The 13,939-nt window shown below is 39.2% G+C and overlaps 1 protein-coding gene across 1 annotated transcript in view; it reads left to right on the forward strand.

Moving 5' to 3' along the window:
* Window positions 1-13,939, forward strand: part of OPN5 (opsin 5) — a 40,193-nt gene that overhangs the window by 26,040 nt on the left and 214 nt on the right. The window contains exon 5 of the mRNA XM_072638429.1: window positions 7,097-7,338. Coding sequence (XP_072494530.1) covers window positions 7,097-7,338 — 242 coding nt within the window. The remainder of the gene's footprint in view (window positions 1-7,096; window positions 7,339-13,939) is intronic.

Consider the following 13,939-nt stretch of genomic DNA (forward strand, 5'->3'; position numbering starts at 1 on the left):
AATCTTATACTCTTCTTGCCAGGTTCCCCCACTATTGTTTCCTTGATGGATCATTGTAATTAGGGTTGATGAAGGCAAAGAGCATACCATCCAAACCAGCTTTTTTATGGTTGGTTACCTTAAACAACAGCTATTTTCTGGGCATCTGTCCAGGAGAGTACAGTTAAACCTCATTAATTCAGATGCCACTAATTAGAAAGCTTAGATAATTTAGACAGGAACTAGGCTGATGATCTTTGCACTATATGTAGAAAAATAAAAAGGTTTGCTGAAGATATTAATAGTGAGCACAAGATAGACTAGGCAAATGTTTAAAACTACCTGAGGACAAATGATTTTGTAGCACTTTAAAGGTCTTAAAAAATTCCCCCTTACATATACAATTTATCTATAAAGAATTTCTTATACTAATAAAATTTATCTATAAAGAATTTCTTATACTAATAAAATTAGGCATGACTATGTATAGGTAGGTAGGTGATGCAATGGATAGAGCATTGGGCCTGGAGTCAAGAGGACTCATCTTCCTGAGTTCAAATCTGGCCTCAGACACTTACTGGCTGTGTGACCCTGGGCAAGTCACTTTACCCTGTTTGCCTCAGTTTTCTCATCTATAAAATGAGCTGGAGAAGAAAATGGCAAACCACTCCAGTATCTTTGCCAAAAAAACACAAAATGGGATCATGAAGAGTCAAACAAAGTGAAACAATTGAACAACAGATCTGTGTATATGTTTGTGTGTTTGTGTATATACACACACATATATATATATGCCCACATTAGCGCAGTTTTAAGTGTATATATATATATATTAATGTATAGGTGTTAATTTCATGTTTATGTTCCTACATATACTTAGTTTACATTATATCTGTGTATTTACATACATACATACCTACACTCACTCAAACATACACACACACTTAGTGCTTGCAGTAATTTTTTTAGCTGTGTCCGACTTCTCATGACCCCATTTGGGATTTTCTCTGCAAAGATATTGGTTTGCCATTTCCTTCTCCAGCTCATTTTACAGATGAGGAACTGAGGCACTATAACAACTCACGAAGGCAGTCCCCCAAAGGACTCTTAAGAAATATTTGTTTTGCTTTGTTCTTGTTACTTTCGGAACTCAGAAATATTAAAACGCTTTTTCTTTCTACAGTTCAGATGGGACTTCCCTCACGTTAGTGAGGATTTTGCTAAATATATAGCTGCTTTAAAGGGCATTGAGGTGGTGCAGTAGATAGAGGAACTTGCCCTGGAGTCAGGAGTACCTGAGTTCAAACTTTTACTGTGTGACTGTGGGCAAAACACTTAGCCTTGATTGCTTCTAAAAAAAAGCTAAATGTGTGGATACTCTGAATAATATGCATAGATACCTTGACTCATCAACATTTAGTGCTGGCCAGGTCCGTAGAGGTCATCTAGTCTCTCTACTCTCATCACAGATGAGGAAATAAGCCCAGAAAGAGGAATGACTTTGGATCATTGGTGGAGGGATAGAAGTAACTTTAAAAGCTATTTCATTCAATGCAATGAGGAAACTGAGGTCTGGGATCGTAAATTATGTGCCCTACATTGTAGAGATCAATAAGCATTTATTAAGCACCTATTATGTACCCAACGTCATGTTAGTTACTAGGGTCACAAAGTCCTAAATGAAACAGCTCCCGGCTTCGAGGACTTTGTGTCGTACATGGGAGACAACATTGGAACCCAGGCTCTTTGACTACCAAGCCAGTGCTCTTGCTAAGGTACTACAGCATCTGTAGAGAGCCATCTTTCTTCCCAGTACCACTAAGAAATGCCGGATTTTGGATACTTTGTGAGCGTTTGCTTCTTGGCTTCAGCTCAGCATGGTCCTCTTGCGCTGTAAGAATGAAAATTCTGTTCGACCTTAGATATTCTGCATTCACTGCTTACAGAGGATTTTATTTTGTTTTGTTTTTTTCCTCCCTTTTGTGGTTCTTCAAGGTTTGAACACACAATCATTTTTTTTCCCCTCTAACGAGTCCCCCTCCCCCGCCCTCTTTCTTCCGCATCAAATGCTATTTATAGCAGGTGACTGGAACGGAGCCTTCTGTGAATATGACTACTTTTGGGTTGGCTGTGTTAAACATTACCTGGTGCTATGCCTTGCTTTCACCTTTACTGTCCTCTATTACTTGGTCTATCCTAAGAGCAGCCCTGGCCATCACCTGAGGGCCGTGGTTGGATTGCAGTGGATGGCCAAAGCTTCCCAGTAAAATGGTGGGGAGCATTGTCCTAAATATTTAAAATCTAGCTCCTGTGCCTTAAGCCAGTTTCCGCCCAATGAGGGAATATTGTGCTCAATTCTTGACCTAAACTGAAAAACACAAATGCATGGAAAGGTCTGACCTGATTTTGCATCCTCTCTTCAGCTATTCAGCTATAGCTTTACCTTGTTTTCAAAATTTGAGTGTGAAGAAAATTGGAAATAGAAATTAACTTCAGGAGAGATTTTAATTTTTTAAAGTAGAATCAACATTATCTATTTGGACCATTTCCAGGATGAATAAACACACAACAAGACAGAGTGAGAGTCAGAAGGCTGGGGTTTGAATCTTCAGTCTGCTGTTTACTCTCTGGTATATTGTTGGACAAGTTGCTTAATTTCTTTGGGCTTCAGTTTTCTCATCTGTAGAATGATATGGTTGGACTAGATGGACTCTAAAATCCCTTCCAGTTGATATTTGTCATGTCATTTCCTCTCCTTAGGTCTCAGTTTCCTTATCTGTAAAACGAAGGATTAGAGTGTGTTCCTCTTTCATTGCCGAAGAAGACCATGCCATCAGAGAAATGATGACATGGCTTGCACTTGACTTTGTTTTGAGTGAGGGAGGGCTGTGCAGGTCACCAGCCTCACTTCTCCTCCAGAGCCATCTGACTCCAGTGACCAGATATTCATCAGGATGACTGGAGATGACCCAGGATGAGGCCATTGGGGTTAAGTGACTTGCCCAAGGTCACACAGCTAGTGAATGTCAAGTGTCTGAGATGAGATTTGAACTCAGGTCCTCCTGACTCCTGCACTGGTGCTCTACTGCTGCACCACTTAGCTGCCCTGAAGAATTAGAGTAGGTGATCGCTGAAATTCCTTTCAGTTGTAAATTGCTGATCCTTTGATCCAGGATACATTTGGTCCCCAACCTGCATTTCCCAGATGATAACAGTATCTAAAATCTGCATCCTTAGCATCATTCTTTGGGTTAAGGCAATAAGCCTTTAGTTAATATCCACATACATTACTTGATAAGTAACATTTTTGCTCGACGTTCCAGAATAGATGACATCCAAGATGCCATTCAGTTCTAAATCTATGACTCTCTGTCTCAGAATCTCATAGCTCTTTTTTTTTCCTTTTGAAAGAGGATAGAAAAGGAGGTCTAGGGCAATTAATTACCTTTCATTGACATGTACTGTAGAGGTAACTTGTCTAGGGTCAATTAAATAGTGTCAGAGCTGGGATTCAAACCCAGGGCTTTTCTGACCCCAAGTTCAACAGTTCAACAACATCTCTCTCTCTCTCACTTTCTCTCCCTCCCTCCCTTCATCCTTCTTTCTTTCCTTGTCTTCCTTTCTTTCTTTTCTTTTCTTTTCTTTTCTTTCTTTCTTTCTTTCTTTCTTTCTTTCTTTCTTTCTTTCTTTCTTTCTTTCTTTCTCTTTCTTTCTTCCTTCCTTCCTTCCTTCCTTCCTTCCTTCCTTCCTTCCTTCCTTCCTTCCTTCCTTCCTCCCTCCCTCCCTTCCCTTCCTTCCTTCCTTCCTTCCTTCCTTCCTTCCTTCCTTCCTTCCTTCCTTCCTTCCTTCCTTCCTTCCTTCCTTCCTTTCTTTCTCTCTTTCTTTCTTTCTTTCTTTCTTTCTCTTTCCTTCCTTTCTTTTTTTCCCTTCTTTCTTTCTATCTATCTATTTATGTTTATGTGTATTTCTATATAACAATATATGCATAATACATGTATATATACAATGCATTTTATGTATGCATATATACACAAATACACATGTATGCATGTACATATATATATATATATATATATATATATATATATATATATATATATATATATATATATATATATATATATATATATACCATATCCCAGCCTCTTCTTTTTCTCTTAGAGCCATGTTGTAGTCAATCAAATATGCTTGGTATCATTTGGCTTCTACCTGAGTCTGGGTGAGGGCAGAGCTTTGTTGCAGAATTACCTCATTTACTCTGTCTGGGATCCACAGTAAATCTAATTCTTCAATATGTCTTTTCCAAAGGGGGAAAAATAGTACAAATGTTTTAAGTACTCCCTGAATTCCATTGCAAACTCCCATAAAAGCAAAAAATACATAAAATGTAGGAAATATTATTTGCTAAGTGTTAATTTATTTTCTGTCAATGACTTTGGCAGGAGTGCACAAGTACGTGGCATAGAAAATGACTTTTGAGATATTGTGAAATCAGCATATGAGTCACCAAAGGAGAATGGATGAGAGTAATGTTAAACCCCCAGACATCTGCTAAAGCAATGTTTATTTATATGTTTATTATTTATTTGGGAATTTCGAAAAAAGGCATTGACTGCAGAGCCTCTAGGCAGCCATTCCATATGAAACCAAAAAAAAAAAATCGTCATAGAGCAAACAGAGTAAAACTTCAGCCCAACAGGTCTCTGGAGAAAGATGGCAAGCAAAGCTCAGCAGGAAATTTGCATGTGATTAGTAGGCTTGTTCTAATTCTGGGTAAAACACAGGTGAACATGGTAGACATTGGAATGTGAGGCAGCCTTCACCTGGCCTACGTGGCTCGCTTTGAGACCTGGGCCACTTTCCTTAAACTCCTAGTCCTTAATTTAAAGACAGTTTGGAAAGGTAGGATTTATGCTGGCTTTAGAAAGTCTAAGTCGGATTCTCAGATCTATAACCCCACTATTTGCATGACCTTGGGAAAGTTACCTTCATATTCTCATCTCTGAAACAAAGTGACTGGTGAGGCATTTGGCACCACAGAGCAATGCTAAGCTTGAAGTGAGGAAGACTTCAGTTTAATTCTCCTTCAGACACTTACAACTTGTGTAAACCTAGGCAAGAATCTGAACCCTTTTGGGCCTCAGTTTCCTCATCTACAAAATCAAGGGTTGGGCTGGATGGCCTCTAAGGTCTAGTACATGTCTAATTCTATAATATTGTGATAGGATCAAATTGCTGAAAGAGATCTTAGAGGTCATGGAGTCCTTCATTTTAGCTCTAAATCTGATGATCCAACGAACAATTAACATGCATCCCTGAAGAAGATTTATACTGAAATTTCAATAAGGGCAAAGTTTTCCCTAATGGCAAATCTGGGTCACTGAAAGTTTCGTCAAGGTGAACAAATCCCCCAAGTAAGTTTTAAGTGGATGTGGGCTGAGTAATCAGGACAGACTCAGGCAGATGAGTGTTCTTTGGCATGGTTTCTTTTCCCCCCAAACTGAGCGCATCTCAGTTTATTTTTGACTTTGAATACATTCATATCCCTAGATAAATATAATATTGAGAGGGCAACAACTTATGATGAACAGGACAAAGAAGATTTAATAATGTCTTGGTCAACCTCTACCAAGTGGTAGCATGGAGGTGACACTGAATTCTCCAAGGTTATATTAGTAGGATGAACATTCTAATGTATCCCACCAAACTAGAACAGTGTGGAGGTGGGACTATGTGTTTTTCCATCTGAGGAGTAGACTAGCTGGTTGTGGAAAGATCTTTCAGCAGTTTCATTAATAAGTGATCACTTTAGGGGCAGGGACCATGCACTTATCTTTCTTTGTAGCCCCACTTCTTAGAAAAGTGCTTAGTGCTTAGTATTTGGTGTGCTTGTCCTTCCTTGCCCTGAAGAAGACCATGCCATCAAAGAAATAAAGACATGATTTGCACTTCACTATGTTTTGAATGAGGGAAGGCTGTGCAGATCACCATCCTCACTTCTCCAAGATGATATTGACCAGATATTCATCAGGATAACTGGAGATGACCCAGGATGAGGCAATTGGGGTTAAGTGACTTGCCCAAGGTCACACAACTAGTGAGTGTCAAGTGTCTGAGCTGAGATTTGTACTCAAGTCCTCCTGACTCCTCCACTGATGCTCTATCCACTACACCACCTAGCTGCCCACTTAGTATTTAATAAATGTTTGTTGACTGATTGATTTATCTAGGTGTCAGGGCAATCAATATTCTATCTTCAAGAATTCTGTAAGATTATCTACAATATGCAGAAAGGTTTCATGCAATCTCTGCCCTCATCCTTAAGAACACAATCATGGATCCTTAAACAAATATGGCGATAGGATAAGGGAGAAAGACCACTGACTCAAGTCGGTGGACTTTGGTTCAAAGTCTGTTAGGGCAGCTAGCTGGTGCAGTGGATAGAGTGCTGGTCCTGAAGTCAGGAAGACTTGAGTTCAAATTTGGCCTCAGACTAGCTATGTGACCTTCAGCAAGATGCTTAACTCTGTTTATCTCAGTTTCCTCATCTGTAAAATGAACTGGAGAAGGAAATACCAAACTATTCCAGAATGGGGTCATGAAGAGTTGGACATGACTGAAATGACTGAACAACAACAACTGTAGAAACAAGTCCCTTAACCTCTTTGAGTCTCAGTTTCCTTTTTCCAAAATGAATGTATTGAACTGGATGACTTTTGAAGTACCTTCTAATTATAAATCTATGATTCTATAACCTGGTTTGGACTCTGCTATTTACTACATGTGCTACCTTGTAAATATTTTCATTTCTTTAAGTTTTAATTTCTTCATCTACAGAATGAGATGGGTTGAATTTACGGACTTTATTTCCAACTCTAAGTCTGTGCTGTTATGAAATATTAATGGCTAAAGTTCTATATGAGTACACAGAAAATAAAGCCTAATTTCATGGAGGGATGGGAAGAGGATATTAGGTGGATTTTCCAGGTTGTATATGCTCATTGTTTCTGTTTGTTTCTTTTAATCATTTTGTAGTTTTCCATATTCTGAGTCCTTGTCCTTCGTATAGTATTGCACATCTGCCCATTGATTCTCTTTTATGTTCTTCTCTCACCAGGTGGCAATGTTGATCTGTGCAGGGTTCCTTATTGCCTGGATCCCCTATGCTGTTGTGTCGGTGTGGTCAGCTTTTGGACAGCCTGATTCCATCCCGGTTCAGTTTTCAGTGGTGCCAACCTTGCTTGCAAAGTCAGCAGCTATGTACAACCCAATTATTTACCAGGTCATTGACTGCAAATTTGCCTGTTGCCAATCTGGTGGGCAGAAAACAGCCAAGAAGGAATCTTTGAGGGATTACAGGTAACTTTTATCAAACACTGACAAGGTTTTACATTATATTCTCCTAGGTCAAAGACAAATTTTTGCTCAGAAACCAATAGATAGGATCAGGTCACTCAGGGCTGGTGCTGTATTTTGGTGAAATGACATGGGCAACTTGTCAACTAAAAAAGATGGCAACTGTTATAAGTATGGTAGACAGAATTCTGACCTTGAGACCAGAAGACTTGGCTTTGAGTCCTGGTTCTGTCACTTAGAAGCGAAGTGAGCTTGGCCATCCTTTCTGAGCCTTGGATTCTTTGTCTGCAAAATGGGGAAATATCTGCTTTCCATAACTGTGAGCGGCTGTTAGGCTCAGATGAGGTCAGGATAGCTTTCATTTAGTGCAGTATTTTAAGGCATTCACAGTGCTTTATGTCCACTATTTTGTTTGAGGTGCACTATAACCTGTAAGGCAGATGCAATTATTACTCCCTTTTAACACATCAATAAAATGAGATTCCCAGAGGTTAAATGACTTACCTAGAGTCATATAGTCGTCTGAGGCAGGATTGGAACCTAGATTTTTCAGACTCTAAATCCAAGATTCTATTTTTTACACTATTCTGCCATCAAGGAAGCCATGTTTTGCTAAATAACTACCACAGGCTAGGTGTTCTAACGTTTGCAGGTGTTCTACCTGATGTAAGTGTATTGCTTTCTATTGACCAAATAGCATTGAATCAAGTATATCCAGGCAATGTTTGTGTAAGGAGGTGGGGTTGGTTTTTATTGGGGCAGGGGAGGAAGGAGGAGTAACATTCGATTTTTCATCCCAGATCACAACAGTCCATATAAATCTTTTTTTCCTTCTTTTTTCTGAGCAGCCACTACATAGCTATCCCAGCTCCCTATAACTCATGGAATCATGCCAGTTTTCTTCTTCTCTTTGCAGTTGTTGATGTTTTCTTGGACATTCATATCCAACTCTATGTGGACAAAGTCCACAGGATTTTCTTGGCAAACATACTAGAGTAGTTTGCCATTTTCTTTTCCAGTCTGTGTCTATTTTACAGATGAGGAACTGAGGCAAATATGTCTTAAGTGACTTGCCAAGGGTCTGAGGCCAGTTTTGAACTCATATCTTCCTGACCCTATGCCCAGTGCTCCATTCACTGTACTCATCTCTCTAGGCTAGTCCAAGTGACTTTTCACCACAACAGTTCTGTTATCTACTACATGACTGCTCTGGTTTCTGAGTTGAGAGGCTGACATAACCTTAGGGGAAGGAACTGAAGGCTCTGTCTGTTTTATTTATTTCTATCATGTCATGGCACTCTCATGTCACCTGCTAGTGGGTCTTAGAAGACCTTAGAACTGTTAGTCTCCAGAGCGAGGGCAGGACCGGGTTGTATTCCAGAGCCTTTCAGGATGAGCAATAGGGAACTGCTCCCCTCTATTCTCCCAAACACGCTGCTCACTTGTTGGCTAGTGTATTCTCCTGATGTCTACTTTAAAAACCACCTTACATTATCTTTTCTTTAAGTAGCATAGAATAATGGAAATAGAAGACTTGGATTTTAATCCCTTTCTATCCCTTACTAACTGTAGAACCTTCTCTGAGACCTAGTTTTTATTTTTTAGCTAGAAAGTGGGCTTAATGGTTTTACTTATACTTACTTATACTTCACTTATACTTTTATGGTATGTATTTTGATGACCCCTCACTGTTCGACACTGCTATCTCTAGACTCTTATCAATTGCCACAGTATTCCTGATGGTGACTTAGTTTTTTCACCCTTTGTGGTAAGAATCCTGGATACAGAATCAGAATACCTGAGTTTATATTCTATCTCTGTCACTTCCAATTGGTATAATCTTGACCAACTCACTTAACCTCTCCAGGCCTCAGTTTCCTCATCTGTAAAATTAGGGGATTGGATTATATAGGATCTAAGTTCTGCTTCAGCTCTGAATCTATGACCCTATGATCTACAAGCCCCCTAAAGAACCACCCCCATCTGATGACTTAGCCTCCTATTTCACCCAAAAGATCAGCATCCTCCTTTCCCTTCCTGTGTTCTTTTCTGCATCATCACTCACTCTGTGCTCCTTCCTGTTGGGAATAGAAATATTGCTACTCCTCACTAAGGCTAATTTTTCTGCCTATCAATGAATTATTCAATCAGTTGGCATTTGCCAGGCACTGGAGTTATTAAAAAAAAAAGGGACACTGACCTCAAGGAACTTACATTCTACTGTGGAGATAACATATACTTACATAAATATATGCTAAATATATTTATAAATATATTAATAATAACAGCTTTTATATACCCCTTGAAGGTTTGCAAAGTGCTTTACATATGCTACTCACTAAAACAACCTCAGAACAACCTTATCTTTCCTATGAGGTAGATGCTACTTACTATTATTCCCATTTTACACAGAAAGATTAAATGATATATCCAAGGTCACACATCTAGTAAGGGTTTGAGATCTGAACTCAGGTCTTCCCAAGTCCAAAGCCTGAACTCTATCCGTTTTACCACCTAGTTATGGTTATGTGGGTGGAAGAAGCACCATACTTCTATATTTCTGGGATCTTGTTTTCCTTGCCTCAATAATTGTTTTCTATTTCTTATGCATCTCCAATATCTCTTTTCCATTTGAGTCCTTCCCATCTATTTACGGAACTTATTTTGGTCTCAACCATCCCTTTACAAATGTTTTAATTTTTTTTCGCTTTCTAGTTTCTGCTCTGTCCTATTTCCCTTCACTGTTAATTTTCTTGAAATAGCTATCATTACCTCCTTCCTCTATCTATCTCCTTACCATCCTCTCTCTCCTGAGTCCCTCTTTATCTTTATGATCTATTAATTGTTAAATCCAATGACTTTCTGCCTCTTCATCTTCTCTGACTTTCCTGCTGCCTTTGGCACTATCGATTCTATAGCTTTTATTGCATATTCTCTCCTACATCATCTGTAGACACTACACTTTACTTGGTTGATTTGAAGTTCTGGTCCTGAGTTCAAATTCAGCTTCATTCACCAATTGTGTGACCCTGGCAAGTCTCTTTGTATCTTAGTTTTCTCATATGTAAAATGGGAATAATCATAGCAGCTTTGCCTCAGGATTGTTTTAAGGATCAAATGAAAAAAAAACATTACAAACCTTAAAATGCCATAAAATAGCAAGGTATTATGATGATATTATCTGTCTGTTTCCCCAATGCTTCATCCTCTTTCTCTCTGGTTCTCTTTGTTGAATTTTTTGCTTCACAGGATCATTGTGAGGTTCAAGTAAAATAGAAACTGGAAAATTCTATTCTAGAGGGGCAATAGTATTTTGTGAAAGCGAAGTTGTGGTGAGAGTTAGTATGCCTAAGAACAGGGATGGGGAACCTGGGACCTTGAGGCCATGTGGGGCCCTCTAGGTCCTCAAATGTGGCCCTTTGACAGAATCCAAATGTAGAATTATGGATCTGGTCAAAGGGCCACACTTGAGGACCTAGAGGGCCCCATGTGGCTTTGAGGCTGCAGGTTCCCTGCTCCTCCCTTAGTAGATAGAGAGCTGGCCTGGGAGATGGGGACAAGAGAACAGGAATTCAAATCCTGGTGACTTGGGATATGTGACATTGATGCAGAGTAGGGACCGTCTACCTTAGTGGAGGGGCTTCTGCCCAGGGGCTTCCTGTGTCGATATATTACCAGGCTCGATTTTTTTAAAGTGCTACATAAAGGGTGGTATTATTATTTTAAAGTTAAGTAAAGGCTTAATTAAAGGGAAACTTAAGCCACTGTTATTCATTTTCTCCTCATTACTAGTAAATGTAGCTTTTAATGAAGCATGTACATATCTAGTCAAAATGACCTTTTCACTGCTCTGTATACCTGGTATCCCTTTTATTTCCTTCCATGCCTTCCATGGCTGGAGTACACTTCTTTTAGTTGTTAGTGCCTTTGTCTTCAAATTATCTTATATCTACTTTGTAAAAAAAATTATATATATTTATGTATATGTACACACAGATATTCATGTTAAACTATAAACTTTTGGGGGGTAGAAAATGCTGTACTTTCATCTTAGTATCCTCAGGGCCTAACATAGTACCTGACACACAGTAGGGGATTGATGAATGCTTGTTGCTCTATGTTGCTTGTCTTTTCTTCTCGAAGAAGACTGCAATATTAGGAAGATGATGCCATGACTTGCAAGTGAATTGAATTTAAGTGAGGAAGGCCTGTGCAAGGAGACCAGCCTCACTTTCTCCTCTGAAATGAGGTTCTCCTGAGTGGTCAGGAAAAAGCTGGGATCACTCATCTCTATCCAGGTTTGGGAAATGAACTAAAAGAAGGAGGTAGGAGGCCTAAATCCCTTATTTATTAACTTCATGCTATCAGACTGACATCATTCTCAGTTTTGGAGGCTGCCTAAAGAAGCTGCAGTAGCACTGCCTATTAAGGTGTGATAGAAGCCCCTTTGGCTTGGTATCCAGGGATGCACCTTGCATTTGTATCACCATGTGTCTATGACAAATGCTTATGTATCTGGATTCAAAATGGGGCTGCTTGGTGGCACAGTATATAGTGTCAGGCCTGAAGTCAGCTAGACCTGAATTCAAATCTGAACTGACACTTACCAGTTGGGAAAGGCACTTAACTGCATTTGCCCCCGTTTTCTCATCTGTAAAATGAACTGGAGAAGGAATTGGCAAACTCCTCCAGTATCTTTTCCAAGAAAACCCCAAATGGGGTTACAAAGAGTCAGACATGACTGAAAATACTGAACAACAACTGAATTCAAAAGTTTATATTTTTTGGCCAGTCATGGAGAGGAACAACTTGTTCCCTAAATACTAGAGGTGTAAAAGGAAGGACTGGGAAGTTTAGTGACACAGTAGATATGGAGCTTGATCTAATGTCAGGAAGATTCATCTTTGTGAGTTCAAATCTGACCTCAAATGCTAGCTGTGCCACCCTGGGCAAGTCACTTAACCCTGTTTGTCTCAGTTTCTCATCTGTGAAATGAGCTGGAGAAAGAACTGGCAAACCACTCCAGTATCTTTGCCAAGAAGACCCAAATGGGGTCATAAAGAGTTGGATGTGACTTAAAATAATTAAACAACTGGATTCAAATATCCATATTTTTGGCCAGTTTTGGAGGAAAAAAAATTGTTGGAGATAAACATTGGAGATTTCAAAATGAAAGCTCAGTACAAGTTGGTAAATAAGCATTTATTCAGTGTTTACTATACCAGACACACTGTTAAGTGCCATTAATCAAAAAAAAAAAAAAAAGAGAGAGAAAAAAACCAGTTCTTGCCCTCAACAGGCTTAAGTTTTAATGGGAATGACAATATATGGTCCTGGCAGATGGAGGGTTGGAGCAGAAAAGTCCTTCAATAAAAGGTGGGATTTGAGCTGAGTCTTGATGGAAGCCAGGGAAACTTAGAAGTGGGAATGAGGAGGAAGAGCACTTGAGGCAAGGAAGATAGAGAGATGGAAGATGGAATAAAGTAGGGCAGTGCTTCTTAAACTGTGGGTTGCAATGCTGAAGCACTTCAAGGGGTCATGAGTGGAAAAAGTATAAGAAGCCCTGGGCTAGAGGAACTAGATTGTAGAATTGTTGGAAGAGAGTAAAGTATAAGAAGACTGGAAAGGTAGAAAAGGACTAGGAAAGGATACATATACAAGACTGTTGTGAAGGCAGAAAATAACATGCTCTGACAATGGATTGGACAAGCAGGGGTGAATGAGAAGGATGAGAATGACATAAGATCCTGAGTAAGGGTAAGTAAGAGAATGGTATTTCATTTACAGTAATGGTATAACTTAGAAAAGGGGAGGATTTGGGGTGAAAGAATTCTGTTGTAGGCATGTTGAGTTTGAAATGTCTACAGGAATCCAATTCAATATATCCAATAGGCAGTTAGTGATGTATAACTGTAATTTCAGATAGAGACTAGAGCTGGATATAAGGATCTGGGGATCACAGCATCACATACATAGAGATAATAATTGAGCCATAGGAGCTGATTAAATCACTGAATAAGATAATATAGAGATAGAAAAGGACCCGTGATTAGTGGTCATGCAATGGATGGAGTCAACAATTAGACGATTGGAATGATAGAAAGAGAACCAGGAGAGAGCAGAATCATGAAAACCTAGGGAGGAATAGGGAGAAATAATGCACAGGATCACATATTATAGCATCAATACAGTAATTATAGATCTGGGCATTTTGGTCTATAGTCCTTAGCCTTTATAAAAAACAGAAGTAGACTATTGACATAGTACATGCTGGTGAATAGGAGGTATCACTGCAATTTATTTCACATTTTAAGAACATCTAGCATAGCCTGGATGGCCAGTTGGCAGGTGTATTGCACTGGGGATTTTTATTCATATAAGGGTTGGATTAAATGGCCTCTGAGCTCCTTTCTAATTTCAGAAATTCCATTATATTCATACTCCAGCAGTAGTAACAAGTAGAAGTCTTTCATGAGGCTTGTTCAAAGACTTCCTTATATTTGCAGGCTTTCTTTCAGTCATTTTACTGGAATATGAGTTTTTTGAGAGCATTAACTGATCTGGTTTTTGTCTCTAAATGTTTAGGATACACAGTGCAGTTCCT

The sequence above is a fragment of the Notamacropus eugenii genome, chromosome 2, assembly GCF_028372415.1.
Source record: "Notamacropus eugenii isolate mMacEug1 chromosome 2, mMacEug1.pri_v2, whole genome shotgun sequence".
NCBI lineage: Eukaryota > Metazoa > Chordata > Mammalia > Diprotodontia > Macropodidae > Notamacropus > Notamacropus eugenii.